General features: G+C 46.4%; 1 protein-coding gene across 6 annotated transcripts; it reads left to right on the top strand.

The window, feature by feature from the left end:
• The first annotated feature begins 6,030 nt into the window (after window positions 1-6,030).
• Window positions 6,031-26,340, top strand: Mro (maestro). 6 transcript variants are annotated; one of them, XM_041639245.1, is made up of 8 exons: window positions 6,031-6,185; window positions 10,256-10,402; window positions 17,587-17,686; window positions 19,638-19,784; window positions 21,544-21,729; window positions 24,699-24,854; window positions 25,386-25,493; window positions 25,780-26,340. In XM_041639245.1, exons 3-8 carry the CDS (start codon window positions 17,591-17,593, stop codon window positions 25,831-25,833), a joined length of 747 nt encoding a protein of 248 aa, XP_041495179.1. In that variant the 5' UTR covers window positions 6,031-6,185; window positions 10,256-10,402; window positions 17,587-17,590; the 3' UTR covers window positions 25,834-26,340. The 6 variants fall into 6 exon arrangements, with proteins under 6 accessions (XP_041495179.1, XP_041495180.1, XP_041495181.1 ...); XM_041639246.1 differs by lacking the exon at window positions 6,031-6,185 and adding an exon at window positions 8,576-8,643; XM_041639247.1 differs by lacking the exon at window positions 6,031-6,185 and having other exon boundaries at window positions 9,913-10,402; window positions 21,547-21,729.
• The last annotated feature ends 1,143 nt before the right edge of the window (window positions 26,341-27,483 follow it).

Below are 27,483 nucleotides of genomic sequence, written 5' to 3'. Positions count from 1 at the left end.
CTTCTGTTCTGTCCTGTTCATCAAGAGAACAAGCAAAGCTGGCAAGGACAGAGGGGGTAAAGGAACTCATATGACCCTTGGTAGGAAAGCAAGTCCTTGAATTATTATGAGACTCACTGTAGATGGTCCCTGTAACACCGCAATAGGACAGCATGATGACCTAGCTACCCCATGGCTGGGACCAGTCTCTAGGGACCCTCTTCTTCCAGCAATCCTACTTCTTAAAATTGCCGTAACGTCTCAAAATAGTGTTAGGGATCGAGCGTCCAACAAGCTTGTGGGAGACATTTAATATTCAAATAATAACTGACCTGAATCAAAGTAACGTTTGGGAGGACAGGCAGCTTAGATCACAACAGAGGAGGAAAAGGTACAAAAAAAAAAGCAAAATTAAAAATGATTATCCTTAAATTACATGATATAAATACTGTGCCATTTTAGGGACAGAATTAATTTTATGTGTCAATTGGGTTCGTCAAGGACGCCTAGTGGGCTGGTCAAAAACTTTTTTTGAGGCAGGGTTTCTCTATATCTTTGAAGTCTGTCCTGGAACTCGCTCTGTAAACTAGCCTGGCCTTGAACTCACATAGATCTGCCTGTCTTTGCCCTCCGAGTGCTGGAATTAAAGACATGTGCCACCACTGCCCAGTAGGCCAAAATTATTTTAAACATTTATTTATTTATTTGCTGTGTTTTTGTAGATGGGGGATGTAGATAGCAGAACACATATATTGAAGTCAGAAGACAGCTTGAGGGAATTGGTTCTCTGCTTCTACTATGTGGGTTCTGAAGATGGATCTAAGGTCACAAGGCATGGCAACAGGCATCTTTACCACCCCACCCACTCCCAGACACCTGGCTGTTTTGGTCATCTGGCTGGATGTTTCTGTGGAGGTTCTTTGGGATGAGTTCAAATGGGTTGGACTTTGAGTGGCTCAGCGTATCCTCATCAATAATGCAGATGGTCTCTCACCCGGTCAGCAGAGTCTGAACAGAACAAAGAAACAAAGAGTGACTTCCTCTGTGCAAGAAGAAATTCTGCCAGCAAAAGCCCTTGATCTCAGAACACAGCTCAGTTCTCGGCCGCCAGCCTGTAAGCTAACTGCATGAGCTTTGGGGCTGGCCAAGTTTTAACTATGTGGACAGTCTCTTAAAATCTCCCCTCTCCCTTTCTCTCTATTTTAACCTGTCTTTCTTTTCACTTATATATAGGGTTTTGTGTATGTGTATCCAATAAATTATGGGTCAAAATTATTTAAGAAAAACCCATGCCTGTCTGGACATCATTCCCTAATGCAGTGTAACAACCATTTACACAACAGTTACAGGTGCTGAGCATTATAAGTCATCTAGAGATGACTTCAGGTATATGGGAGGTTTTGGGTACATTGTATGTAGACAAGAGACTCTGGCATCCAAGGAGTTTGGCTTCTGCAAAGATTCTGGAACCATCTCCCTTTTGTAACATGCCTCTTGGTCTTGTGTCTCTGGAGAGCGTTAATGAATATTCCATCACTAAAGAAGCTAAGAGCCTGTGTCATAGGTTTAGGTCCTGGTTCTGCTACTTAATGTCTAGAAAATTCTGTTCAGGGCACACAACCACTTTGAATCATCTTATGTAAAATGACACTTAAATGTTCTTCCAGCCTGTGAGACTGTTGTGTTCAGAACCAGGCCCAAGTTGAAACTGGAGCCCTAGAGTACAGACTGACTCTCGGGGACATACCCTGCAGTGAACCTAAGGGCAAATGCCTATTCAGGCTCTCTTGCTTCCCCATAGGCCTGTCTCATAGTAGAGAGCAAACAGAGCGAACATTGGACGAAATGTCTAAGTCTTTTAAGGATGGAACCATATAGTTTTTAATATTCTCTTTCTCTTTATTTTTCTTGGGTTCTAGTGCTGGGGCTGAGAACCAGGGACCTAGATGATTCCCAATAAAAGTTTAATGAAGGCATCATCAATATTTGTTTAATGATACAGACAGGGCAGTCCAGCAAAGATGATAAGCAAATAAATACTCTAAATAATCAGTCTTCCAACAGAAACTCTGCAGACTGAAGGAATATTTGTTGCCCTGCTGTGCAGAGAGAAGAGCTTGCCCTAGAAAGAGGTCAGGAAAACCTCTTTTGTAGGGTGTAGAAGAATGGAGTGTATGCAGTCGACACCGGACTGGTTATAATTTGTAGTCAAAGTCAAGGTCTGGCTCCTTGACATTGGAACAAATTCATGCTATAAAATGCAAAATCCAAAGTAGAAAACTGTTGTTTTTCTGACAAAGGGCCCTCCTTTGACATCCATTCCAGAAAGGAAAATAATTCTAAAGATTTATTTTCTTACTTTCTAGGTGTGTGTGTGTGTGTGTGTGTGTATCACTCTGCTGTTAGATTTGTGGCATAGACTGTGTCATAGCGAATTCACCTTTCCTTTTATTCTAATGGTGGCTTAAACTTCCGGGTCACACAGCTAGACATCCCCTCCTCTAGGGACCGGGTCAGAAGGGAGAAGGACAGCCTTCCCCTCCCCCACACTGGGGGACCGTGGGTGACTGGCCTGTCCAGTGGTGGGTGGGCCCTCTCGTGTTCTGCTTACACTCAGCTAGGATTGAATTCACGAGATACCTCTTCTGAAATCAATGTATGACTGTTTGTCACTTGTCAGCTTTGTTTCCAGAAGCCTACATCAAGGGGCAAATGGAAAGGGATCTGTCTCCCCCTTCATTGCTCAGAACGTGTGCCTTTTTTCTTTTTAGGGTGTATTCTATTGGGGGACGTAGAGTATGAAAAATAAATTTAAATTTTATTTCTATGCTAAAAGATATAAAGGGGAGAAGATCTAATTTGTCATTTTCTTACTCTAATAATCTTTATTATTTTATAAAAATGAAAATAACTACTTTTTAACAATAAAATCAAATAATACATGATTGTGTACATTTGAAGTTTTCTCCCTCACCCAATTGCTGCTGTCCCAGAGGTTCTTGTTAGTGATTTCTTTAATATCTTTTCAAGAAAAAAAAAAGGCATTCCAGTTTATCTTTCTTTTGTTTTAAAGAAGATTTATGTTTATTTAGGCTTATATCCATGTGTGTGCAGGTGCGGCAGACCTGGAGGGGCAGAAGAGGACATGAAAACCCTTGAGCTGCAGGCCTGGGCTGTCTGCACGGCCTGCAGGAGGCTCTGCAGTCTAAACGTCTTCTCTGAGTTTGCACCAGAGTTTCTTCCACCAGCAATTTGAAGGGGTATGTGATAAAGTGCCTTCCTCCAAGGAGATAGGTATGTCAATCAACCTTCCTTCAATGTACAAATCCAGAGATATTCAATTTATAACCATGGAAGTGTAGTGATGAGGAGCTGCAGGCAGGCCTGCTTTTCATCCCGCCCGGCTCCCACATGGTTGGCTTTACACCCGAAATAAAAACACACAAATTGTATTTTTTTTTTTTGTCACCCATGTTCGGGTGGGCTTTCCAGTGATAGAAATGTCTTTTCTCCCTTAGAGTCATTGATATACCTTATGCATAACCCTTCATCAATATTCCCAGTAGTAACCCCCATAAAACTTCATTGTCTCACCAAAAAAAAAAAAAAAAAAAAAAAAAAAACCTTGAGCTGGGGTTACAGGCAGTCATGAGCCAACCAAGATGGAAGGGCAGGCAGCACTTCTACCAGCTGAGCAGTCTCTCCAGCCCAGGCTTATTTGCCCCTGGATGTCTCTCCCATGCTACGGTTCACTGCTTCCTTGGGAGCACACAGAGATCTGACAGGTCCTTTTTATAATGCACCTAGTATTATGGCATCCAACAGTATCCTAGGCTGGGCTGTTCTCGCCTCCTGTGCTCGAGCTCTGGGTTCAGTCCCCAGCACCAAGAAAACCAGAAGCTGTGGATCTCGGGACGCCAGAATTTCAGAGTTTTCCTCAGCTACAAAGTAAACCCAAGGTCAGCCTGAGCGATATGAAACAGTTTCTAAGTAAATAAATACATGACGAAAGTATTCCAGTATATTTATTTAACCTGTTCCTTGCTGGCAGGCTTTTGCAGCATTTGTTTTGCTATTATAATAAATACCCTTCACCCAATAGTCTCTTATGACACCTTGCTGTCATTAACGACCAGGACTAATGCATACAGAGGCAGAAGCGGTACCCTGTACATAGTGGGCACCATTCACTGTAGATCTCATAACTTTAAGTACTTATTATGATTACTTGATGGCAGATGGACATAAAATCTTTTCTCGAAGGAGTTCCCTTTCCTAGTTTGCCCGATGCACCATGGCCTTGGATAGAGAACTCTGTAAGAACCACTGGTCTAAGGCCACTTACATCTGGACTTTTGACAGCTATTGTCCACTTTCCCTGCTAAAAGCTTGCATCAGTAGGCCTTGATTCTGCCTAGGGTAGAGCTTCGTTCCTAAAATCTAAATCTCAAGATGTTTTAAGTCATAATCAACTGTCACTTCCCTGAGTTTATAAAAAGAGACGAGAGAGAGAGAGAGAGAGAGAGAGAGAGAAAGGGGGAGAGAGAGAGAGAGAGAGAGAGAGAGAGAGAGAGAGAGAGAGAGTTGCACATCGCTGCCCTCCTGTTCTTCCCCGGCAATGACCAAAAATGAACCCCTGGAAGGAGTGTGCACCATCAGCCGATAAAGGATGCTTCTCTTGGTCCCAGGGTTCCTAGGATCCACGCCGTTGGTTCGTGAACACACACGTGTTGACAATGGCCTCCTTGGTTTTTTTTCGGGAGATCTCAAGTAACCAATCCTGGGGAAAGTGCCGCAGTGCTGTGATGGAGTTGTAGGGGGAGAGGGGCATTATGGGATTGAATATGGTGAGCTCAAGGATGCCTGTTTCGGGCTGCATAGAGGAATGCTGTCCTGTGGGCGTCTTCCTCTTACGGAAGGGTCCACGGCCTCAGTAAGAGGGTGGATGGGCAAGGACAACAGCACACTTTGTAAAACACTCTGGGTTCTGACTTAACTGCTTTCTTGGTCAAACAGCATCCGACATGGCTCTCCTGTCTCATGATATCTATGTTTGTGCCCATTTAAATGTGAAATCGAAAGGAACAGGACAGTCCTGGGGGTGCGGGGAGGTTACTTTAAGAAGGAGGATGTGAGGGAGTGGGAGGAAGAGTGCTCACCCTGGCCTTCCATAAGCCCTGGATTCAATCCCCACTACTGATAAAGGAACATTGTATTTTAAGGCCAGGTGCGGTGGTGCATACTTGTAACCCCAGTGCTTGGGAGATGGAGACAGGATGATCAGGAGGGTAATCTCAGTAGCTATACAGTGAGGTTGGGGCTAGCTTTGGCTACATGAGACCCTGTCTCCAAAAAAACAAAACCAGGCATGCAAAAAAAGAGGGGGGTGGTGGGTTAGCGGCTAAAAGTGGTTCAGTTGCTACCAAGCATGTTGATTTAAGTTCGATTTCCGGTGAAGGAGAAAACTGACTCCAAGGCTTCTGGCCCGACACATCCCCCAGTGAGTAAATAAATGATATAACTTTAAAATTTAAAAACAAAAAGGACATGTTAAGCACTGTTCAAAATAGACTTACTAGAGAAACAAGGAAGAAGATAGAGAAGGCTGTGAGAAAGACTCCGCCCTCGGCAGTGAACAGCTGGTCAAGGCAGAGGCCATGCTGAACCCCAAGATCCCAGCCCCATTAACCGACTTTGAAGCTTTGAGGGAGGCCACTACTCACAATGCCTCTGTTTCCCTACTTGTCCCACAGGCAGAGAATCACTCCCCCCCCCCCCCCCCTAGGCTGGAAGGTCAAAACCCTTTAGAATGCTAAGGTCAGAGGGGAACCTGCACGCAAAGGCTGAGGCTGCGGCAGGCTCTTTTCTGTTGGCACTGCTGATCTGCTTTCTGTTGATCCACACACAAGCACAGCAGCTTGCGGCCAGCTCAGGCAGCAAGGAAAACACACCACAGGAGTCTTCCGAGTGTGCAGAGCCACGTGCAGATATTGTATCTCCAGCATTAGCCGGGGGCAGAGAGTCTACAAAGGGCTCCTTTGTGTATCTGCCCAGTGTTTCCTCCTCAAGGACGAAATACAGCTCACTGTGCATTTTGGGTTTTCTTAAAGGATAGCGGTGTTCCTAGAGTTAGCGGCCCCCACCGTTCATCGGGATATACACAGAGGGAAAACCAGGCGCCCCGGGCTCCTCATTGCATAGCTCAGGTAAGGCCACTCCAACCAGTTTCTGGATTCCGTCTGTTCTGTTTGGTTTGTGGTACAACACAGGCTGTTGATCTGTATGGGTTTAACCAGAAGGACCAAAAAATGACTATGTAAATTCATGATTGCTTCTGGGAAACAGGAATACTGAGGATCCTCTGGGCGTGATGAACTAGAACTCCTCCCTCCTTCCCTCCCTCCCTCCCTGCCTCCTTCTTTCCCCCTCCCTTCCTTCTCTCCTTCTGCCTTCTCTGCTAGTCCTGGGGATCGAACTTAAGGCCTCCTGCATGACAGGTAAGTACTCTACCACTTGAGCTACGACCCCAGGACTCTCCTTTGAGGCCTGTCATTTACATTTATTATACACCAACTTTATTCCTGGGCCTCGTGTTCCTCTGGGATGTCCTTTGCTTCCATGTCACCTCCTCTTCTAGCACAGGAACAGTCTGTCCTTTTCAGCGAAGATCATCTCAATGGGGCAGCAGTGTCCACATACGAAGGGACGCTGGCCACAGGCTCTGTAAGGATGGGGCACACAGTGGGGGCTTTGTTTGCCTGGGTTTTCTCAGTACTGAAGACTCTGTAGTAGTTCCAGTGTGTGTCCTGGAGAGAGAGAGAGAGACAGAGATCTGTAGTAAGCCTGTGAGATCGCTGTCACTCTGCATCCTTACACAGCGACCTAGTGCTCTCTTGGGCTCCCGGAGTGCTGGGTTCTGTGCCAGCCGGGCTATCTGGCCTGCTGGCCTGCTGGCCTGCTGCACCTGTTCAGCGTGTTGTGATCGTAGGTGACAGGCTGGCTCTCGGGCATTTGTTGGATCGCTGGACATGAGTACTTTAGTGGCCTGGGCAGTTTCCAGTATTCTTAAGGGGGTGGTTTAAATTTCTCGGTACTTACGGCAGTGTGGGGTTTTCTAGGGCAAAGGCTATGCCAGTGCAGGACTGGGAGTTATTAACAATGATCATCAATCTAGCAAGGCAGGAGAGCAGAAGGGAGAGAAGAGGGACAAGGATGCAGCAGAGAGCGCTTCCTGTTTAGTTTGCAGAACTCTGTCTGCAGGAGCCCGGGCGGTTAGGGACTCCAGGGTCACTGTGCATGCTTGAAACTGAGGGTGAAGCCCAAGCATCTTTCTGTGGCCTGCATTTCAGTCCAGATCAGAAGAAACGGCCATCACTTTCTTACTAAAGCACACGCATACAGGGCATTGGGGAGGTGACAGAGGTCAGGTGGGCTGGGGGTGTGGAGACGAGCCACGGTTAGATACTTGCCTGGCTGGTATCGACTGGACTCCATCTTGGGCCTGCTTTTCCCCCGCCATGGTGCCCTCTTTCTGGCCAGTCTGGATGCAGGTGGCCTGTCTTTGCAGTGGATTTTCTGAGCCACTGCCCTTTGCCTCTCATGGTTCTTAATCAGCAACTTTTATGTCACTTTCCTTTGTGATTGGCAGGGACACCATATAGCCCATCTTCTGTCCTCTCCTGGTGGGCTCTCAGGGGGCAGAGTGAGCATTGCTTTCAGCTGCTGAACAGCCTGGTATAAAATAGGATCGAATAAACCCTTGATGGATGAATGGGAAGGCGACGAGGGCTCTGCCACCCAGCTCCACCCCGGCCCCTTCCCTCTTTTTAGGAGTGAAAGTCTTTGACAAGGCTTGGCCTAGCGTTTCCTGAAGTAAGATGAGAAGCAGAAAGCTCAAGTCCCTCCTTCTTTTAGATGCATTTCTGCCTGGACATCGCACACACGGACAGGAAGCTCTCCTGTCAACACTGAAAGAAAGAGAAGCCATTTTGACAGGTTGTTTGTCTCCCAAATGGAAAGTAAACTGTCTATTGATCTGATTTGCCTTCCTCTTGAGGGACGCGGGGGAAATAATGACTTTTGGTGGCTTGTTTTTCTAGTGGTGCCAGCCCCTGTGTATCCCTGACAAAACGAAAATGTCGATGGAGAACGAAAAGAGAGCTCTCAAATAATCAAATTAAATCGTTATCGTGTGCTGTTTCTTAAGGACAGCACGTTATCTGAATATCAATATGGGACAATCAAGTTACTGGACAGATTTTTCTAATTCCCAAAATCTTACGGTGGCGTAAGGCTCAGGGAGAGGAGTCTTGGGCTGTCTTGGACATTGCGTCTTGATAAACAGTCTTTACAAGTTGGCGCACCCTGTGTTGTGAACACGCGGATCCTAGTCCCACCCATGTTTCTGTGACCACGGTGGACAGGGGCCAGGGTCAGACCACTGCTGGCTTGCTTGGGGCTTCCAGTGACCGCTGCTAGTTTCAGCTCCGATTTCCCTGGTGGCTTTGAGCAGACAACGAAGCAATGCAGAAAGAGAGAGGACATTATACTCTATCAAATGTCTTTAATTTGGATACAGGGTAACAGCAGAAAGAAGAGATTCTTAACAGGGTACCAGCTGGGGCTGGAAGCATGGCTCAGTGGCAGAAGGCTTGCTAATCACAGGTGAGGACAGGGTTCCTCTGTGTCTGGGTGTGCAGGGGTGGAGATTTCTTTTCTGGTCTGCAATATGCGGTCACAGTGCACACAGCCCAGGCTCCCCTTCACTGCGTTCCTCTGCCCCTGGTATAATCCTGTCCAGTACTAAATGTCCAGCATCTGGACGATGCCTTTAAAAATCCATTCCTACTCTCGCAAATGTCTCTGAACAGATTAAAGTTAATTTGGAAGACCTGAACTTGCAAATCCACAGGATTTCTGATTTCATGTAGACATGCCTTGATTCCTGTGACTGCCTCCTAGGTTCAGGTGGGTGGGGGAGGAGGAGGCACCACTCTGCACCCCAGAGGTACCCCTCCCCCTGTGCCATCCACTCGACCTGTCCCTCCACATCCCCTGTGCTATTTCTATCCTTGCCCTATTGAAACTGCACCTCAAAGGTCAACTGTGGTATTCTCAAAGTCCAGTCCAGAGAGGGTTTTGTTTTATCTCCATTTTTCTTTACTCGGAACCATCGATTTTTCTTTCTCCCACTCTGATGTGCTTATGTGGTTTATATTTATCCCCCTATCTATCACCTAACTGGAATTTTTAAGCTGGTCCTTGGCATAGCAGCATCCCTGACGGGAATCCAAGCCCTAGGATGGGCATGCCTGTAGTGGGGTTCTCACTCTGCCACTAACTGTATAAAAATGAGGAGAACAGAAGGTATTGTTTCCTTGGTTTGGTGTCAAAATTAAATAGAATAATCGAAGTAATATTTACTTTAAGGCTTAGCATCAGGAAGTATCCATGAACGTTACCTGTTAGCAAAACAGGCCCTCAAATCTGTGTAAACAACCGCCTCCCTCTTAGCCCTGCCCCTTTAAGGCCATTTTGCACTCCTCATCCCACACAGGGCCAGTCAATAAGTATTTGCATCAATTAGAATCATGTACACGGTGGCAGAGTTCAGGGAAGGAGAAGCGATAACGTGGGAGGCTCCAGAAGGCTGCAGGAGTGGTAGAAGCCTCGTTGTTCAGTTTTTAACTAATAAATGATTTAAGTTGTTGAGTGTTTGAATCGCTCCTTTCCGGACATATGGCGTTATTGAGCAAGAGGTGGCATTAGCAGTTAAAATACTTGTTAGTGCAACAGTCAGTTACAAGTGTGCAAGATTAAATTCTGCTATAACTGGATTATGTGGGGAGAGGCGACCAGAGCCCTGGAAGCTTTGACTGAAAGAACGGTGCCATCTACTGGCGATATGGAGAAATGACCCCGGGTGGTGCGGGTCTTGGTTGGGGGTAAAAGTCCTCAGAATTGCCATTCTTTCTGCAGAAACTGTGGGCGGGACTGGACAGGAGGAATTAAAAAGGGCGGGCAAGCCGCATGTAAGAGATGCTTCTGTAATGTAGAGGCGGAAAGAGCACAGCACCTTGGGCGAGCGACAACCTTGTGGGTGGCATCATTGGAGAGCAGTCCCCTCCGCGTCTTGTCCGCCACCCCCTACGCCCAAGCCTCACCACCTCGTACTCACGGATCCCCTCTCCTATTGGTTTCACTTTCCTATTCTCTGCTGGCTCCAAATTCCAAGACGACCCTTCTTCACCTTCTGATTCCTCTTTTTGTATGGAAGGAAACTAGGACTGGGAAAATCGCGCTGAGTCACCACATTTGGCGGCCAGTCCAGAACAGCTGGAACAGAGTGCCTCCTGAGGGGCCACAGGCCAGCCTCCACCCCTCCAACAGCAAGTCCTCACGTGACAGCCACCCCAGGAGCCAGGTAAGGTGACTGCAGAGGTCTCAACCCTCCCTGAGCAGATGTGCAGGCGCCCTGGTTCCCACATCATCCTGGAATGTGCTCTGGCCACTGGCGTTGGAGGGAATTGAATCCCAAGAATGTTGCTACTAGTGATGTTTCCTTTGGAAGATGAAAATGGATCATAACACACCTGGAAGCCATTTATTATGTTTTTCTATTAAAAGACTATGCAAATCGGTCAGTAGCTGGGTTATAGAGCTTTGTGTTTTAGCAGGGTTTTAGTGCAGGAAGGCCTGAGGGAAAATATGGATGCTTCAGACGAAAGTGTCTGCACCCTCGGTCAGCTCACAGGGAGTTGGTTGTCTAGTTTTGAGGCTCTGATGGTGACTACCTATAGACTGTGAGCCAGCAGAGGTGCTGCACAGCCTTGGCCCCCAGATTCTGAGTGAGACTGGGACAGAACGGTTGCGAGTTCAAGGACAGTCAGGAAGTTAAAAAGCTAAAAAAAAAAAAAAAAAGAATTATTTTTTGTTTTTTTTTGAGAAAAAAGGAGTAGGGGTTTCAGAATTTTGAATTTAATTGCCAGTTGAGTTTGGATGAGCTATTTTGTCACATCCTGAGCCCCAGGGTTTTAGTTTTTTCTCTAAAAGGAAGAAAACGAAGCCTGCCTGTCAATAAAATGTGGAAATTAAATGAAATACAGTAAGAATTCTTTTATCTGAGCTGATGGGGCTGGATTTAGTTAATAAAGAAGTTGGTTAGAGACTCATGAAAGCTAATGCCGCCAATATGTTCCCTGAAGTACAAGCTTCCTACTAATTCAAGGTGTGGCCTTTTCTTTTAATATTGATCTACTAGCTGACTTTTTGAGTTGTTTTCTTATGTGGACCACACGTGTAATGCCATGCAATTCTTAGCTCTGATTTGTTTTACTCTAGCAAGAACTTAAACTTTCTAAGTTACCTGCAACATCATTTCAATTTAAAAAGTCACGCCAGTAGGCACGATTTTCCTCAAACTTTGTCTGTCTGTACACAGCGATATTTTAACCACTTCCCATCGTGAAGTTGTCCTAGATCATCTAACCTGGCTTTCAGGGAGCGATTTCCTCTCCTTGTATACTCGGCTGCTTTGAGGTGTTTGATCCCTTGCACGCCAATAAATAATTAAGTAAACGAATTAATTTCACGGTTGCTAATGGGTGCAGCTGTGAACTGCTTCTTGGAAGCACGCTTCCTCCATAGAGCAGCAGTAGTGAGCAGTGTCACCCCTGCAGTGGGTGACAAAGTTCGCATGGGGCCCAGAGAATCACAGTTAACCTTCAGCCCGTGTCAAACAGATGGATTTAGGACTTCCCCGCACTTAAAGTGCTTGACCTAATGCCTCGCCAACAGAAGCGCCTCTCCTACCGTCTGCAGCTATTTATCATAGCTAATGAGTTCGGAGTTCGAAGGGGAGTTCGAAATCTAGCAGTTTTCCCTATCATTTTATAGACGAGGAAAAAAAATACAACTGTAAACTGGGTCTTCATAAAATGCCTCGTGGCTTCAGTACGTGGACAGGTGTTCATCATGAAGCTAATGCTTGCCTCTCAGGGAGTTATGCTGGTGAAGGTGTTGGAACAGTGCTGGGAAGGCTTCTAGTTCCCCATCCTTGGCTTTTCTGTATGACTAGACAGAACCATGATGTTGATGGCCCCTTGGGGGTAGTGAAAACCTTGACCCTGGGTGTGGGCACACACCGGGGACACATCCGGAGGTGGTGGGCTGCATTAAGCCGTGTTTAAAAGGGATAAAACAAGTGTCAGCCAGACTCTTGTCTTCAGCTTGAGGTGTCCGGACCTCCTCCTCCTCCTCGGACCCCTAGCCCAGATCTCACTAAGCTCAATGGTGGAGCCTACCTCTAGCCGGCAATGGCTGTGAAGAGCAAAGTGACCAGGACTCTGTCCTGCATTCATTGGTAGTTTGTTTACCGTGTTCCTTTCAGACCGCTTGTGTTGTCTCAGGTGGAGATAACTCTTGGGTTTTGATTGAGTGGGGTGTAAAGGTCACAGCTCCTGGAAGGAAGCCACTGGCACCGAGGGCGCTGCTGACACCAGGGCTTGTGCGATGCCTTTAACTCTGAGTTTGCTTTGCTTACTTATCTGTCTTTAGTTTTTGAGGCAAGGGATTATTCTAGAGCCTAGACCTCTCTGGGACTAGTGGCCTTTCTGCTTTTGCCATCTGAAAGCTTCGAGGGTAAGTGTGCACCACCATACCCTGTTTGCTTCTTCTTATTTGTTCTTATTTCATTTGTTTTGAGACAGAGTCTCTCTGTGTAGCCTGGGATGGTGTCCTGGAGCTCACTTTGTAGTCTAGCCTGGCCTTGAACTTGCCCTCCTCCTGCCTCTGTCTCTTGAGGGCTGGGATTACAGATGTCGTTTTGCTTTTAAAGGAAATTTTAATAATGGCATTCTGCCTGGACAGGGTAACTCATACCATTAATCCCAGTACCAAGGAGAATGAGGTAGGGGGATCTCAAGTTTGAAGCTAGCTTGTACTACTTAGCTAGCTGAAGGCCAGCCTGAGCTATATCTTGAGACTTGCTTTTTAAAAACAGAGGGTTGGGGCTATAGGCCAGTGGTAGAATTCGTGTCCAGCATGTACAAACCCCTGCACTTGGTCTCCAGTATTGGGAGGGGAGAAAAAGCATCCTAGAATCTAAGATCACTGCATGCTAAGATCATGCTTTTTTTACTGGGCTACACCCTCAAGCCCCGGACTGATTTTAATTTTATCTTCACAGTTATCTTAGTTCATGTCTTTTGCTAATACCAAAGCACCAGAGACAGGATAAGTAATAGATTTGGGCTCTCCATTCTGGTTTACAATTAAAGGACCCCATCAATGGATCATTTTCTTACTGACAGGGTCCTGAAGCTTTGCAGAAACATCCCCGGTGAGAGATCAGCTCAACAAAACGGATTCTACAACAGACTCACCATTGTGATAAGTTTAACTCATTGGTCCTTTGATCACAGGAATGGTTTGCTAGTGAGGGCAGAGGCTGAGTCGGCTCATAGTGAGCGTTAAATTTCAGTGTGAGTCTGGAGTGGCTAAACCATGTTCAGACCATGGCAACTGTGAACTTCAGTGTGTAACACATGCTGCAATTCTTTACTTTCCTCAAGGATCAACTTTCCCCTCTCTCAGAACATGACCCAAGCCCTTCTGCAAATTCTGGGGTCTCTCCTGAGGTATGGCCTCCATTCCAGGGAGCATGCCAATCTTGGGGTTGTTAGTTCAGAGATTTGTGTACACTAGTGTTTGCTTAGTGATACCAAGAGTCTCGGACAGAAAATGTGACACTCAGGCCGTTGGCTGCCTGAGATGCTGGCCCAACAATTCTAAAGTGGGCCTTGGGTCTGACAAGCCCCAGAAATGCTGGTGCGGAAGGCTCCCCTATCAGTGCGGAAACCACTTTTAAGCTTGAATTCAAGATCAAGACACGCTCTGGATGGCGGTCTGCCTGCTGACAGGATATTGTAGCTCTGGTCTCATGAGGGGAAACAGGGAATACTGGAGAGGGTTTGCTAGAACAAGGGGCAAGCTAGGGCAGCACCTGTGAGTGCCTCTCTATGCACAGGTGCTGTGTCTTCCAGGAGCAGTCACACAACTTTCCTTCACTTTGCCCTGCTGGGGAACATTCCATGACTTTGAATTCTAGTCCTGCCTGTTAGGACCAGGGCTGCTGCTTGGTTTCTGAAGCTGGGGGAGGCCACCTTAGCTGGCTAGCGTCCTCTGTGTCCCAGTTGCTCTTGCAAAAAGAAGTTGTGCATAAGAAACAAGGAATAGCTTGTTTTCTTGTGCAGTGGAGAGTAGCCCAGTTATGCTTTATTTTGCCATGGGACACAGATGCCAACTACTCCACAATGAGGCTCATGGTCTCCTCACTGCACAGGCCCCAGCCTATCAGATTAGTGCTTTTTCAAGTTACCAGTAACCTGTCTTTGTCAGGAATCTGTTGACACTGACCCAGAGTGTTCTACCCAAGGAGAAACAGGGTCTAGTCAAACATAAAATTGCCTGGAGAAAACCCCATGGACAACCACACATTTCTTTTGTTGTTTTCTGCTTTGACTCAGTATGGTTCTGCAAGTCCTACATTCTGCAGGGACAGCCTTTCAATGCTGCGATTTCTTTCTTGCAGGATGGTGATTGTAGAGTGTGCGCCACCCCCCCCCCCCAAGGCCAGTGGTAGCTCAGTACCACCCGAGAGTTGACTAGAAATACAGATTACTAGGCTACCTGCCTGCTCCAGTGCACAAACTCTGAGGACTGCTCCTGGAATGTGTGTGTTCTAATAAGTTCCCCCAGGCAGTTCTGATGTATGCTCACGTGTGAGAACCACTGAGCAATGGGAAATCCTGGGTGTGTGTGGGGGGGTGTGTATATGTGTGGTGTGTGTGTGGTGTGTGTGTGGTGTGTGTGTGGTGTGTGTGTGGTGTGTGTGTGGTGTGTGTGTGGTGTGGTGTGGTGTGTGTGTGTGTGGTGTGTATGTGGTGTGTGGTGTGTGTGTGTGGTGTGTGTGGTGTATGTGGTGTGTGTATGGTGTGTGTGTGGTGTGGTGTGTGTGTGGTGTATGTGGTGTGTGTGTGTGTGTGGTGTGTGTGTGGTGTATGTGGTGTGTGTGGTGTATGTGGGTGTGTGTGTGTGTGTGTGGTGTGTGTGGTGTGTGTGTGGTGTATGTGGTGTGTGTGTGTGTGGTGTGTGTGGTGTATGTGGTGTGTGTGTGTGTGGTGTGTGTGGTGTGTGTGGTGTATGTGGTGTGTGTGGTGTGTGTGTGTGTGTGTGGTGTGTGTGGTGTATGTGGTGTGTGTGTGTGTGTGGTGTATGTGTGTGTGGTGTGTGTGGTGTATGTGGTGTGTGTGTGTGTGGTGTGTGTGTGTGTGGTGTGTGTGGTGTGTGTGTGTGTGGTGTGTGTGGTGTATGTGGTGTGTGTGTGGTGTATGGTGTGTGTGTTTGTGTGTGTGTGGTGTGTGTGGTGTGTGTGTGGTGTATGTGGTGTGTGTGTGTGTGTGGTGTGTGTGTGGTGTGTGTGGTGTATGTGGTGTATGTGGTGTGTGTGTGTGCGTGTGGTGTGTATGTGGTGTGTGTGTGTGTGGTGTGTGTGTGGTGTGTGTGTGGTGTATGTGGTGTGTGTGTGGTGTGTGTGTGTGTGTGTGTGTGTGTGGTGTACGCACGTGTGTGCGCATGCACGCCTGCCTGCCCGTGGAGGTCAGAAGTTGACATTAGGAATCTTCAGTTGCTTGCTATCTATTTTTTGAGACAGGGCTTTTCATTGAACTTGGAACTCACAATTCGGTTAAATTGGTTGGCTAGCTAGCCCCAGGGAATCCTCTTCTTTCTGCCTCCCAAATCCTGGGATGACAAGGGTGTTCTGCCATGCCTGGCTTTTCTGTGGGTGCTGGTATAACTAGAGGTTTCTCTCCTGCCTGTCAAGTCCTGAATAACTACTCTGAGGCTTAATATTAATTATAAACTACTTGGTTTATTAGCTCAGGCTTATTATTAACTAGCTCTTACAAATTAAGTTAACCCATTTCTATTAGTTTATATTTTAACACGAGATTCATGGCTTGTTACCTCACATCTTGCTTTCCCAGTGGCTGCTGGTGGCAGCCCAAGTCTGCCTTCTTTTTCCATTTATCTTTTTTTTTTTTTTTTGATTTCCTGCCTGGCTCTATTCTGCCTGTTTATTGGCCAAGTCAGTGTCTTTATTAACCAATGGTGATAAAACATATTCACAGCATACAGCAAGACACCCACATCAGATTCAAATGCGGCTCCACATCTTGTACAGCAAGCTCTTTCCTGACGGGACCATCTCCTCATCTCCATTTTTCTGTGTTTAACTTTAGTTCCTATTGTAGGGACACAGGGAGATCTGTTGACCGGTGATAAAGGCGAAATGGGGCCCAGAGCCTAGGGAGTGAAGAGGTGTTTTTGAGAACTGCATGTGCTGCGTGTCTACCTCCCCATCCCTCTCACCCCCTAACTCCTCTTGTGTTGTGGCCCCCACTGCCCCTCCAAAATCCATGCTCTCTTCTTTACTTATTATTGTTGCATGAATATACAATATGTACACATACATACAACTTACTGAGTCCACTTAATATTGCTCACGGACATGCATCCAGGGCTGACACGTATGTTTGTATTTTGGAAATGGATTGGACAACCCAATAGTAGCGAGTCCCTGACAGAAATAGCTTCTTTCTGATCAGAAGTATTGGCCACTGAAGCGATTACTTACATTGTTCTATTATTAAATAAGATCCAGGAGTCAGATATTGGGGTAAATACCGCATAGATCCAAAGAGCAATGGAGGAATGATCAGCTGACCCTGACTCTCCACGCTTCCCCAAATTGAAAAGGATTACACATCTTTTAAAAGCCCTCCCAGCTACTTCCTATATCCCCATATCTCTCTTCTCCAAAATCTCCATGGCTAATTCTGGTCAGCCAATTGATTCAAGATAAACTTTATTGGCAGTCTCTGAGTGTCAGTGTGAACAAATACCCCACAACAGGATACTGTGGTAGTTTGAATGTAATTGGTCCCCTATTCTCATGGGGAGTGGTACTATTAAGAGGTGTGGCTTTGTTGGAGTGGGTGTAGCTTTGTTGGAGTGGGTGTGGCTTTGTTGGAGTGGGTGTGGCTTTGTTGGAGGACGTGTGTCACAGCAGGGGTGGGCTTTGAGGTTTCCTATGTACAGGATACTGCCCAGTATCTCAGTAAACTTCCTGTTGCCTGTAAGATAAAGGATTCTCAGCTCCTCCAGCCTGCATGCCGCCATGCTCTCTGCCTTGATGATAATGGACTGAACCTCTGAAGCTGTAAGCTGCTTCCTCAATGAAATGTCTTCCTTCATGGTATCACTTGACAGCCATAGAAACCGTAACTAAGACAGGCACCGATCAGTAACTAGATGTGTTTTCATGACTTCCTGTTGCCTTCTGACCAAGAAAGCATGCTCAAAAACAAAAGACAGGGAAAACAAATCCCCACCTCCCTCTATGTTCAACCCAATCAGCTGGCCCAATGTGTTGCTGCTTAAGAGGGCTGGGATCTGTTGGGTGGGAATGTGATTGGCACTGACACTTCACACGCGTGTTTGTGAGTCATAACAGTGATTTTCTTTATATTTTTCCTTTCCTTTTAGCTTCATGGAACAGACACAGAGAGTCCTGAGCCGGCCCCCTCCTGTCTCCGCTTCCCAACCCAGGAAGAGAAGGACATTGGTGCGATCTTTCTTTTACAAGGTCAGGCACCAGTGTCCCTTCCCACCACGATGTCGCCACTGTGTAAGATGTGCACCTGCTTGCTCTGTGCTAGAACTGCTATGCCTGGGCTCCTTCTGAGGGCCGTGCAATGACTTCTTTCAACAGGGATAGAGGGTGCTTATAAGAAGTTGAAATGAGAAGGATTCAGCTTGCTGCTAACTCAAAAGTTTAAAAGAAAAAAAAGGAACTGTAATAAATACTCAGAAATAGCGATGCTGGAAAGTTACAAGGTCTTCTACACAGTGCTGAGCAAGCAGCCTGATCTGGACCTGGACCCTGCATCCATTCCTGCTTCCTTCCAGAGGATGGGGCTAGCTTTGTCTTTGGCATTCTCTCTTCTCTCTCTTCTTCTTCTTCTTCTTCTTTTTCTTCTTCTTCTTCTTCTTCTTCCTCTCTCTCTCTCTCTCTCTCTCTCTCTCTCTCTCTCTTTCTCCATCCCGGTATAAATGCAGGGGCTTTCTTGTCATGGTGCACATGTGGAGGTCAGAGGGTAATCTTGGATGTCTGTCCTCACCTTCCACCTCTTTTGAGACCAGGCCTCTCTTTTTGTTGCTTACCACACAGCAGTCATCTCACGCACCTTGAGATTCTCCTTCTCCCATCTTGCCATAGGAAATTTGGATTATAGACAGGCACCATTGTGCCTGGCTTTACCTGGGGATCAATCTCAGGTCTTTATGGTGGCATGGGAAGTGTCTTACTCATCATCTCTCTGGTCCCTAATTGGGAGCTTTCATTGTCTGGGGTCTGATTCTAATGTGGGCTGCCTAGTTCTGTGCCCTGAGGAACACTAGTGCCTCCTTGTCATTGGTGCTCATCTGTTCTCTAGGGGGCAGCTCATCTGATCATGAGAAAGGTAGCCTATATCTTGATCTATCTTCTATTTTATCTATATCTTATCTCTTGTCTTACAGTTACTTAGTGTTTAGTTTTAGAAGTATAGAATTTTGTGTAGAAGCACAGTGCTTCCCCATTGTGGCGTTTTCGCTTTTTCTGCTTCATCTAATGAATTCAGATGTTGGGACAACCTCCAAATGTCCTGAGATGTTTACATATGTGTAATTGATATTTGTTGAGATGTTGCCAATTGAGTCACATGTTGGTGAGGGGTTGGGGACAGTGACTATTGAGAAAGGTCTCTCAGGATTTATCATATTGCTGGATGGAGAGGCAGGGACATCAGCCCGATGGCAGAAGAATCAAGACAGAATTGGAAGAGAAGAACTGGAGAAAGTAGGTATCATACAAACATGTCATTCATTTTGTTTAGTTAAAAGGACAGCAGAGGATGAGAAGGACTTGGAGGAGGAAGAGGGTCAGAGAACTTTTCAGAGAGGAGAAATAACATAGCATATGCTAGAAAAGGGACCTGTGTCTCAATGATAGTCTCCTTTCCTCTTAGCCTCGGTCACACAGTTTACTACTGTGTATCTCCCCAGTGACACACACACACACACAGAGGGGGACACACGTGTTTACTTATCTTTAGTTTAGAAGAAAAGAAACTTGAATAGGCAAAATAGCATTTTCTTTAAAGAGAGATGTTTGGAACTGAGTTCAGAGTATGAGTCTGAGCCCTTTTGGATTGATTCTCTCTCTCTCTCTCTCTCTCTCTCTCTCTCTCTCTCTCTCTCTCTCTCGTGTGTGTGTGTGTGTGTGTGTGTGTGTAGCATGCTAGATGTCTCAACTTCAGGTGTCTTCTTCATTGTGCTCCACTCGCACTAGACTGGAGCTCACTGGTTTGGCTAGGCTGCCTGGCCAGAGAACTTCCGAGTTCTTTGTTTTTCTTAGTGCTGAGATTCTAGTCATGCACTGCTACACCCAGCGACTTATGAGGGTGCTCTGATCTTCATGTGTGTCGAGCAAGCACTTTACCGACTGGACCATCTTCCCAGCCTCTGAATTAACACACTTTTGACCCACCACCCAGGTCTCTTGGAAACTGAGGTTGCGGAAACAGGAACCTTTGAAGAATGTGTTTTTCATCTTGGCAGAAAGAGCCCAGGATCCTAATGCTAAAAAGCGTCATCTGGCAATGAGAGGCCTGGGCACCTTGGCCCGTGAAGCCCCTGACAAGGTAGGGGAGGTGGAATTGAGACAGCCTTCCTAAGACTCTGAGCCCTGAAGGCATGGAGTCCCCACAGCATGGATTGCTAACACTGTAACAACTCACACAGAGCTAGCAGTAAACAGTGCTATCTGTGTTGGGGGCCTGAGTATGAGCTGGATGCATAGCTCAGGATCTTGTAAACCACTGTTGGTTAGACTGTGGCTTCCAGAAGCTCAGGGTGCTTTTCCAAGAATGGCTTTTTGCAGAACTGGTTCTTCCAATGGTAGAACTGAGGTTTCTCTTCCCTTGCTGGCTGTCTGCTGGGGGCCACCCCCCTTTACCCAGGATCCACACTCTCAAAACATGCTAACCTCTCTCTTCAAGGTGTCTCTTGCTCCTGTCTACTCTATGGGAGTCTTGCATAATGTAGCTTAGCAACCAGGAGAGACATCTGGTCACTTTTGTCACTTCAGGCTAGAGGCAGGCCACTGGTTCTTTTTACAGAGGAGGACAGATTACGTAAGGATGTGACTCATTCTAGGTCGTCTCAAGCTGGCATACCTCAGTTCTGTCAGCCTTGGGAAATGAGCTACGGGACTGACTGACACAGGTTCATGCTGTTCTCCTTGAGAGTCTGAATGATTGTCTCAGAATGTTTGTGTAGTAAGAACCGCTCTCATATCCTGTCCCTAGCACCTGTCCACAGGGATATCATCTTATGTCCTCTCCATTACAAAGGCACCCAGCTCTCTGAAGGGCCCTAGAATACTCTTGTCCACCCTCTCTGCTCTTGAAGTACTACACCAGCTCCATGACCCAGAGGCCTTATTCCTGTTTGTCCTTTCTGTTCTTCGAAGAGCTAGGAGGGCTCTTGGGCTGGATTACTAGAAACATTTGTATTTGGACAAGAGTTGGTAGCAGATTCAGAAGAAAGTGTGAGCGCGTAGCATATATACATACACACACGTGGACGGCATGAACACAGAACTGCTTGTGAGGAAGGAGGGGAGCAGCAAGAAGAGTGGGGGAAGGGAGTGTCACAAGGAGCGGGGCCACATGTCTATCCCTGCCGCCCAGCTAGCTTAGCCCCTGAAATAACCACACAGAAACTGTATTAATTTAAACACTGCCTAGCCCATTAGCTCTAACTTCTTATTGACTAATTTTTACATCTTAATTTAACCCATCTCCATTAATCTGTGTATCACCACGTGACTGTGGCTTACTGGCAAGATTCTAACCAGTGTCCATCTCAGGCAGAAAATCCATGGTGTCTCTCACTCTGCCCTTCTTCCCAGCATCCAGTTCTGTCTTCTCTGACTACCTAAGTTCTGCCCTATCAGGCCCAAAGCAGTTTCTTTATTCATTAACCAATGACAACAACACATGAACAGAAGAACCTCCTACACCAAGGGAGGACGGGGAGGGTAGTGGGGGATGAACATGAGCGAACATGACCGAACAATGATATATATGTTAAAAAGTCATAATGAAACCCTGTATTCCTTTTTACCTTAACAAAAAATGTTAATTTAAAGAAGAAGGGAAAGATAGCCAGGCCCTCTCAGTCCCAACTTGGGGCTACTGGAAGATTAGGAACGGAGTTGTTTTTTAATTTGAATAGTGTGTGTGTGTGTGTGTGTGTGTGTGTGTGAGAGAGAGAGAGAGAGAGAGAGAGAGGTGTATAAGTGTGTGAGTGTATGAGAGTATGTGTGTATGAGTGTGTGTGAGAGAGTATGAGTGTGTGTTTGAGTGTGTGATACTAATTCTTTTCCAACCTCTGTAGCAGGTGAGAAAGTACAAGAAAGTTTTCCTTGCCCTCCTGGTACATGGGCTGTATGACCCCGTGAGTTCTGACGTTATCCACGAGAGCATGAAGACTCTGACCATCATGCTGGGCAAGATCCAGGGCCAACGCCTGGGCTCCTTCTTCGTAGATATCACTCTTCAGACCAGGGCTCTATTGGATGATGTAAGTGAGAAGGGTAAGCAGAAAATCCTGGGCTATGAAACTGTCCTGGGTTAGAAATGAGGATCCCAAGCCGTGTGGTGGTATTGCCTTTAACCCCAGCAGAGGCAGAGGCAAGCCGAGCAGAGGCCAATCTCTGTGACTTTGAGCTTTGCCTGGTCTTTGAGTTTCAGGACAGCCAGGACTACATTTTTTTTTTTAAAAAAAACTGTCTCAAAAACAAAAACAATTGGAAATGAGAACCTCAGGTAGTATGTTTCTTAAGAGCAATGTCTGCATCACTCACAATTTATGAATCAATTTTATTGAGAGGAGTTATGGGTAGGGTTATGGAGAACATAAGACATGCAGAACCCAGTCACTCCCTTTTGAGGAACTTTCATGTCAAGAGGGAAGTGAACATGTGCAGTAGTGATGACAACAGTGTCGATGGTGATGCCAGCCGGTGCTCAGTACTCCCTTCTCTGGTGATGCCAGCCGGCGCTCAGTACTCCCTTCTCTGGTGATGCCAGCCGGTGCTCAGTACTCCCTTCTTTGCAACAGGTTAGCATTTAGTGCGCCCTTCCTGTGTGTCATTCACAGTGCCGGGCAGTTGCCATGGATACTTATGCAGTCCTTACAACAATCCTCTTAAGTGGGTGTGACCGTGATCTTTATTATAAAATGAGAAAATTGAGGCACAGAAAGATCAGGATCTGCACACAGTTCACTGAGGCAGCACACACCCTGAATGCAGCCGACTGACTGCAGCCGCTGCCCTGTTAGCCCCCAGATAAAATGCACCAACCAGGAAGGGCTCAGGTGCAACCTGTGGTCTCAAGTGAAGACTCTTGCATGGCCAACTTGCAGGCTGACAAACAGCCTGCTACTGTCTCTCTATCAAAGACAACACCTGTCAGACATCCCTCAGACCTTTACTTAGCACAACCCAAAGCAACTTCCACCTGTCCCTGTCGCCTAAGTCCCAAGCTAAACAAGAGAAAAGGAGAGTCATGGAGCTCATAGAGCTCAGAACCTATATCAGAGTTACTGGCATGCTTGTCAACGTTCATCTTTCCTCCAAAAGAAGAGATGTTAGGATATTAGTGGAGATGGCCCATGCTGGCCCAGAACCCAATATATAACACAGGCTGGCCTTGATCTCATGGCAATCCTCCTGCCTCAGGTCCTGAGTGCTGAGGTTACAGGCATGAGCCCTGTCTAGATGTTTGCTATCGAATGTAAACCTATCTTGTCTGAGAAGGGGGTAGGATGATGTGTACATTACCACCCTAGGATGTCAGCACAAGTCTTGAGGACGTAGCCTTAAATCCTTCTGGTGCTGTTTAAACTTCAGTTGATTTTTATTCAACTACCTTGTCTTTCCCTTTCTTTTTTTTTTTTTAAATATTTTTTTCTTTTTTTTTAAATATTTATTTATTTATTATGTATACAATATTCTGTCTGTGTGTATGCCTGCAGGCCAGAAGAGGGCGCCAGACCCTATTACAGATGGTTGTGAGCCACCATGTGGTTGCTGGGAATTGAACTCAGGACCTTTGGAAGAGCAGGCAGTGCTCTTAACCTCTGAGCCATCTCTCCAGCCCCCTTCCCTTTCTTTTCTTTTAAGATTTACTTATTTATTATGTATAGTGTTCTGCCTGTATGTATACCTGCAAGCCAGAAGAGGGTGCCAGATCTCATAGTGTGAGTCACCACATAGTTGCTGGGACTTGAACTCAGGACCTCTGGAAGAGCAGCCAGTGTTCTTAACCTCTGAGCCATCTCTCCAGCTCCTCACCTACTTTTTAAACCCAGTTTACATGCCATTTTTTGGAGCAGAAACCTTGGTCATGTAGAAAAGGAAGGAAAAATCTTCTCATAGCACTGCCTATGGGCAGAATCTAGGCGAGAGTTACACTGTCGATATGGCCTGCTTCGTGCTGTGTTTGTTGGGGACATACCCCCACTAGACGATTGTCACACTCTTGGGAGACAGGTACCTGGCTTATACATTCCTGTACATAGTATCAGGGGATCATGGGGCAAGTTCTCAATGAGTCACATATGTTTAAATATATTTTTGGATATTTCACAAAATGATCAGTGCTGTCTCAGTCTTTGTGACCCAGTTCTAGATGTTTCTTTCCCTTTGGAGAGGGCCACTCTCTGTTCTCTCTGGTTTCCCTAGAACTTGGACAGGACTGTGAACTGCTGATACAAAAATCCATGTACCAGCAGGGTGGTGATGGCACACACCTTTGTTCCCAGCACTTGAGAGGCAGAGGCAGGTGAGACTCTGTGAGTTCCATAACAGCTAGGACTGTTACACAGAGAAACTTGGTCTTGATCAACCAAAACAAAACAAAAATCTGTGTACCAAGTAAGGAGGAGACTGGGCGCCTTCACTGGCTGCCTATCTCATGGTATGATGATGAACACATCCTGACAGTCTCTGAGCCTTGACATCCTTGCCTGAGAAGGCAGATGTGTGGAGCAAACAGTTTATGTAGGAGAGAAGAAGCGCATGGGCTCCCAAGGAAGAGCTAACTGTTGAGAGTAGAGGCAGGGAGAGCTGTGAGGGTGTGGGGGAAGAAACAAGATCTTTATTCCCTTGATCGGCAGGAGAGACTCAGGCAGTAGGGAGAGGAGATATGGCTGAAATGATGGGAGGGAGGAAGGGGGAGACAGGAAGAGAAAAAGAGGAAGGGAAAGGAGGGAGACATGGGAAAGGGAGGAAAGGGGAAAGGAGAAAAAGAAATGAGAAATGAAAGGAGGAAATTTTTAGCTAACAGCATGGAAGCAGCTCCTAGATAGACTGAAAGGAAACCCAAGGTGCCCACCACTGCTGGCATTTGTTCCCTGATGTCAGAAGGCACAGGGTCTTGAGTATGATGCCCCCATGTCTGTGCAACTCAGAGCGATGGTCGTGGTCTGTTCTGATGGAGGCCTGTTGACAGTGATCTGCTTTTTGTTGTTGATGGAAACCACAGGAGAACGACGGTGTGCGGTACTTGGCCTTTGTTCTGTTTGGGCAATTGGCTGCATTTGCTGGGCGGAAATGGAAGAAATTTTTCACTGACCAGGTTAACCAGACACAAGATTCCCTCCTGACCCATTTACAGGACAAAAGCCCTCAGGTGGCCAAGGTGAGACAACCATTCTTTGCTCATTTTGTGAAATCTTTACTGTCCATGGAGGGGGTGGTGGCAGCTCTGCTAAGTGGAGAAGCCAGGCCCTGGAGTTCCTGCCAGTTAGAATGTAAAGCAAAGGGTCCTCCAGGGTGCAATCTCCCCTACTTCCGCTTTGACCTGTCTCTGCCCAATCTAACACCTGCTGGTGCTAGCAAGATAGGGAAGGCCAAGCCCCCAGGGATGATGTGCAGAGAGTTCTACAAATTCATCTTGGGGGAGGGGAGGAAGAGAGTGTGGAGGAGTATAATTGTGAGCGAGGCTGTGCACATGGCAGAGCGGTGTCCTCTCTGTGTGCTACAGAACGAGCCATGGCCATTCTATGAACAGAAATCCTTCAAGTTTCACAAATGACCTGAAAATTACGTTCCCAGCCTTGGTGGCTCTGACCTGAGATTGGCTACAGTCCTTTGGGATCACCTTCCCTGCCCAGAACGCTAGAATTCCCTAATAGTTTAGGCAATTGGATGGCAATGTTATTTCCCTCAGGCTTGCAAAACGACTGTGCGAGCCTGTGTTCCGTATCTGAAACCCAGAAAAGAGCAGCGTTTCCAGAGTGAAGAAGATAAGCGCAACCCCAGACTTTCCCGGCAGCTGGTGAGTGGGTCAGGGAGGAGAGAGTTCTCCTGGGAGTCCCTCCCGTTCAGGCGCCGGAAGTGGCCCAGTGCAACAGGAAGTTGCCTCCTCCTACCTCCTAAAACAGCTCAGGCTGGCATGGCAGTTGCAAAGGATCCATAACGCCATGTAAAGGGCAGGATTCCTGGAAGATGACACAGTGTTACCATTCGCTCAGTTCTAGTCCTTGGCTGCTTCTACTCCTGTGGCTTCTCCTGGTGTCCTAACCGCAACCTCCCTCACATGTACGTTTTCTAATTTCTTCCAGAGCCATTATCATCCTGAGGTCCTGCTGTTCTTCTATGCCAATAAAATCCTCTAAGTCCAGAGCGGCAGAGAAAATGGCCCCATGTGAGTGCCCTGCTCCGGGCATCCCGTTCCCTCTGCTCTGTCTCACTGGGTACCTCTTTGACTCTGCTCATATGATAGTAACAAGAGAGGACGTCAGAGAGCTACTGAGGGCAAAAACAATCTCCTGGAAGTGTATCTCTGCACTCAAAGTAAAATTCTCCATTACTTTCACGGATCTCATTTCTTCCCTAAACAAACAAATTTGTTTAGAGGTATATGCTTCCTTTTCTAAATTGCGTGCATGCGTGTGTGTGTATGCCTGCACATAAATGTGCGTGATTGTAGAGGTGAGAACAACCTCAAATACTGTTCGTCAGGTATAGTCCACCTTTCCACTGAAAAAGGGTCCTCAAACAGCCTGGGGCTTGTAGATTAGGCTAGCCTTGATGGCTGGTAAGCCCCCATTATAACTACACTCTGGTAAACCCAGCTTTTTTTTTTAATTCTCTCATATATTATGTCGCTCATATATTATATCTCAACCACAGTTTCCCCTTCATCCATTCTTCTCAGTCCCTTCCTCCACCTCCTCTCTTCCCAAGATCCACTACTCCTCTGTTTTGAGAGAGAGAGAGAGAGAGAGAGAGAGAATATGAATGAATACAGGCCTCCCAGGGATTTCAACCAAACATAGCTTAACAAGTTACAATAAGCCCAGACACAAACTCTCATATCAAGACTGGATGAGGCAACACAGTTGTAGGAAAAGGGTCCCAAAAGCCACAAGGGTTGAGAACACAGCCCGCAGAATCAACCAAGCAGGGCTCATAGGGCCTCACAGACACTGAAGCTGCCAACACGGACCCTATGGGTCTGATAGGTCCTCTGCATATATGTTATGGTCATGTAGCTTGGTGTTCTTGTGGGACTCTCAATAGTGGGAATGGGGGGTGGAGTGGGGGCATCTCTGACTCTTTTCCCAACTCTTATTTTATTTTTATTTATTTATTTATTTTAATAAGGGTTCTGGGGTCAAATTTAGGCACTTGTAACAACTGGGCCATCTCCCTGGCCCAAGAGACGCACACTTCCTTAAAGACATTTAATATGCCAGGTGTTCCAAAGCACCTTTCTCTGCTCCTCTCTGTCAGGTGTAACATGCATTGCTAATATGTAACTTCTGAGATTTTGGAGAGTAACTGCTATTATAAACATTCTTAAAATTGTTTTTGATGGTTTGTTCTTTGCTGTTGACATCTTTTCTTGTCCAGATACAGAAAGGTAGTTTGCAAAGTTTCTTCACTTTCTCATGAACTTAAAATGTCATTATCTTCAAGATTATCTTTACAAAAACCAACAATAAAAAGAAATATTGCCAAAAATCCACAGGATGATGATAACTTACAGAATAAAAACAGTAACACTTATTGAGAGTGCTTACAACGTATTGGGTACTGTGGTGTTTGAATGAGAATGGACCCATAGGCTCATAGATTTAAATGCTTGGTTCCCAGTTAGTGGAACTGTTTGGGAAGGAAGGACTGGAGGACATGCCTTTGTTGGAGGAGCTGTATCACTGAAGGTGAACTTTGGATTTCAAAAGCGCACGCCAGGTCCAGTGTCTCTTTTTCTGCCTATTACCTGTGGGTGACGATGCGACATTCTCTACTGCTGCTCCAGC

The sequence above is a fragment of the Microtus oregoni genome, unplaced genomic scaffold (genome assembly GCF_018167655.1).
Source record: "Microtus oregoni isolate MIOR12 unplaced genomic scaffold, Mior012 000057F_ref0000458, whole genome shotgun sequence".
In the NCBI taxonomy this organism is placed as follows: Eukaryota; Metazoa; Chordata; class Mammalia; order Rodentia; family Cricetidae; genus Microtus; species Microtus oregoni.
Note: the sequence above shows the minus strand (reverse complement) of the source record. Positions and strands in the feature narration are given on the sequence as shown.

Coding starts and splice junctions, on each gene's coding strand:
- Mro (XM_041639245.1), top strand. CDS start 17,591: ATGGAACAGACACAGAGAGTCCTGAGCCGGCCCCCTCCTGTCTCCGCT. Junction 19,785..21,543: donor CCCGTGAAGCCCCTGACAAG/GTAGGGGAGGTG, acceptor CAACCTCTGTAG/CAGGTGAGAAAGTACAAGAA. Junction 24,855..25,385: donor AAAGCCCTCAGGTGGCCAAG/GTGAGACAACCA, acceptor TATTTCCCTCAG/GCTTGCAAAACGACTGTGCG.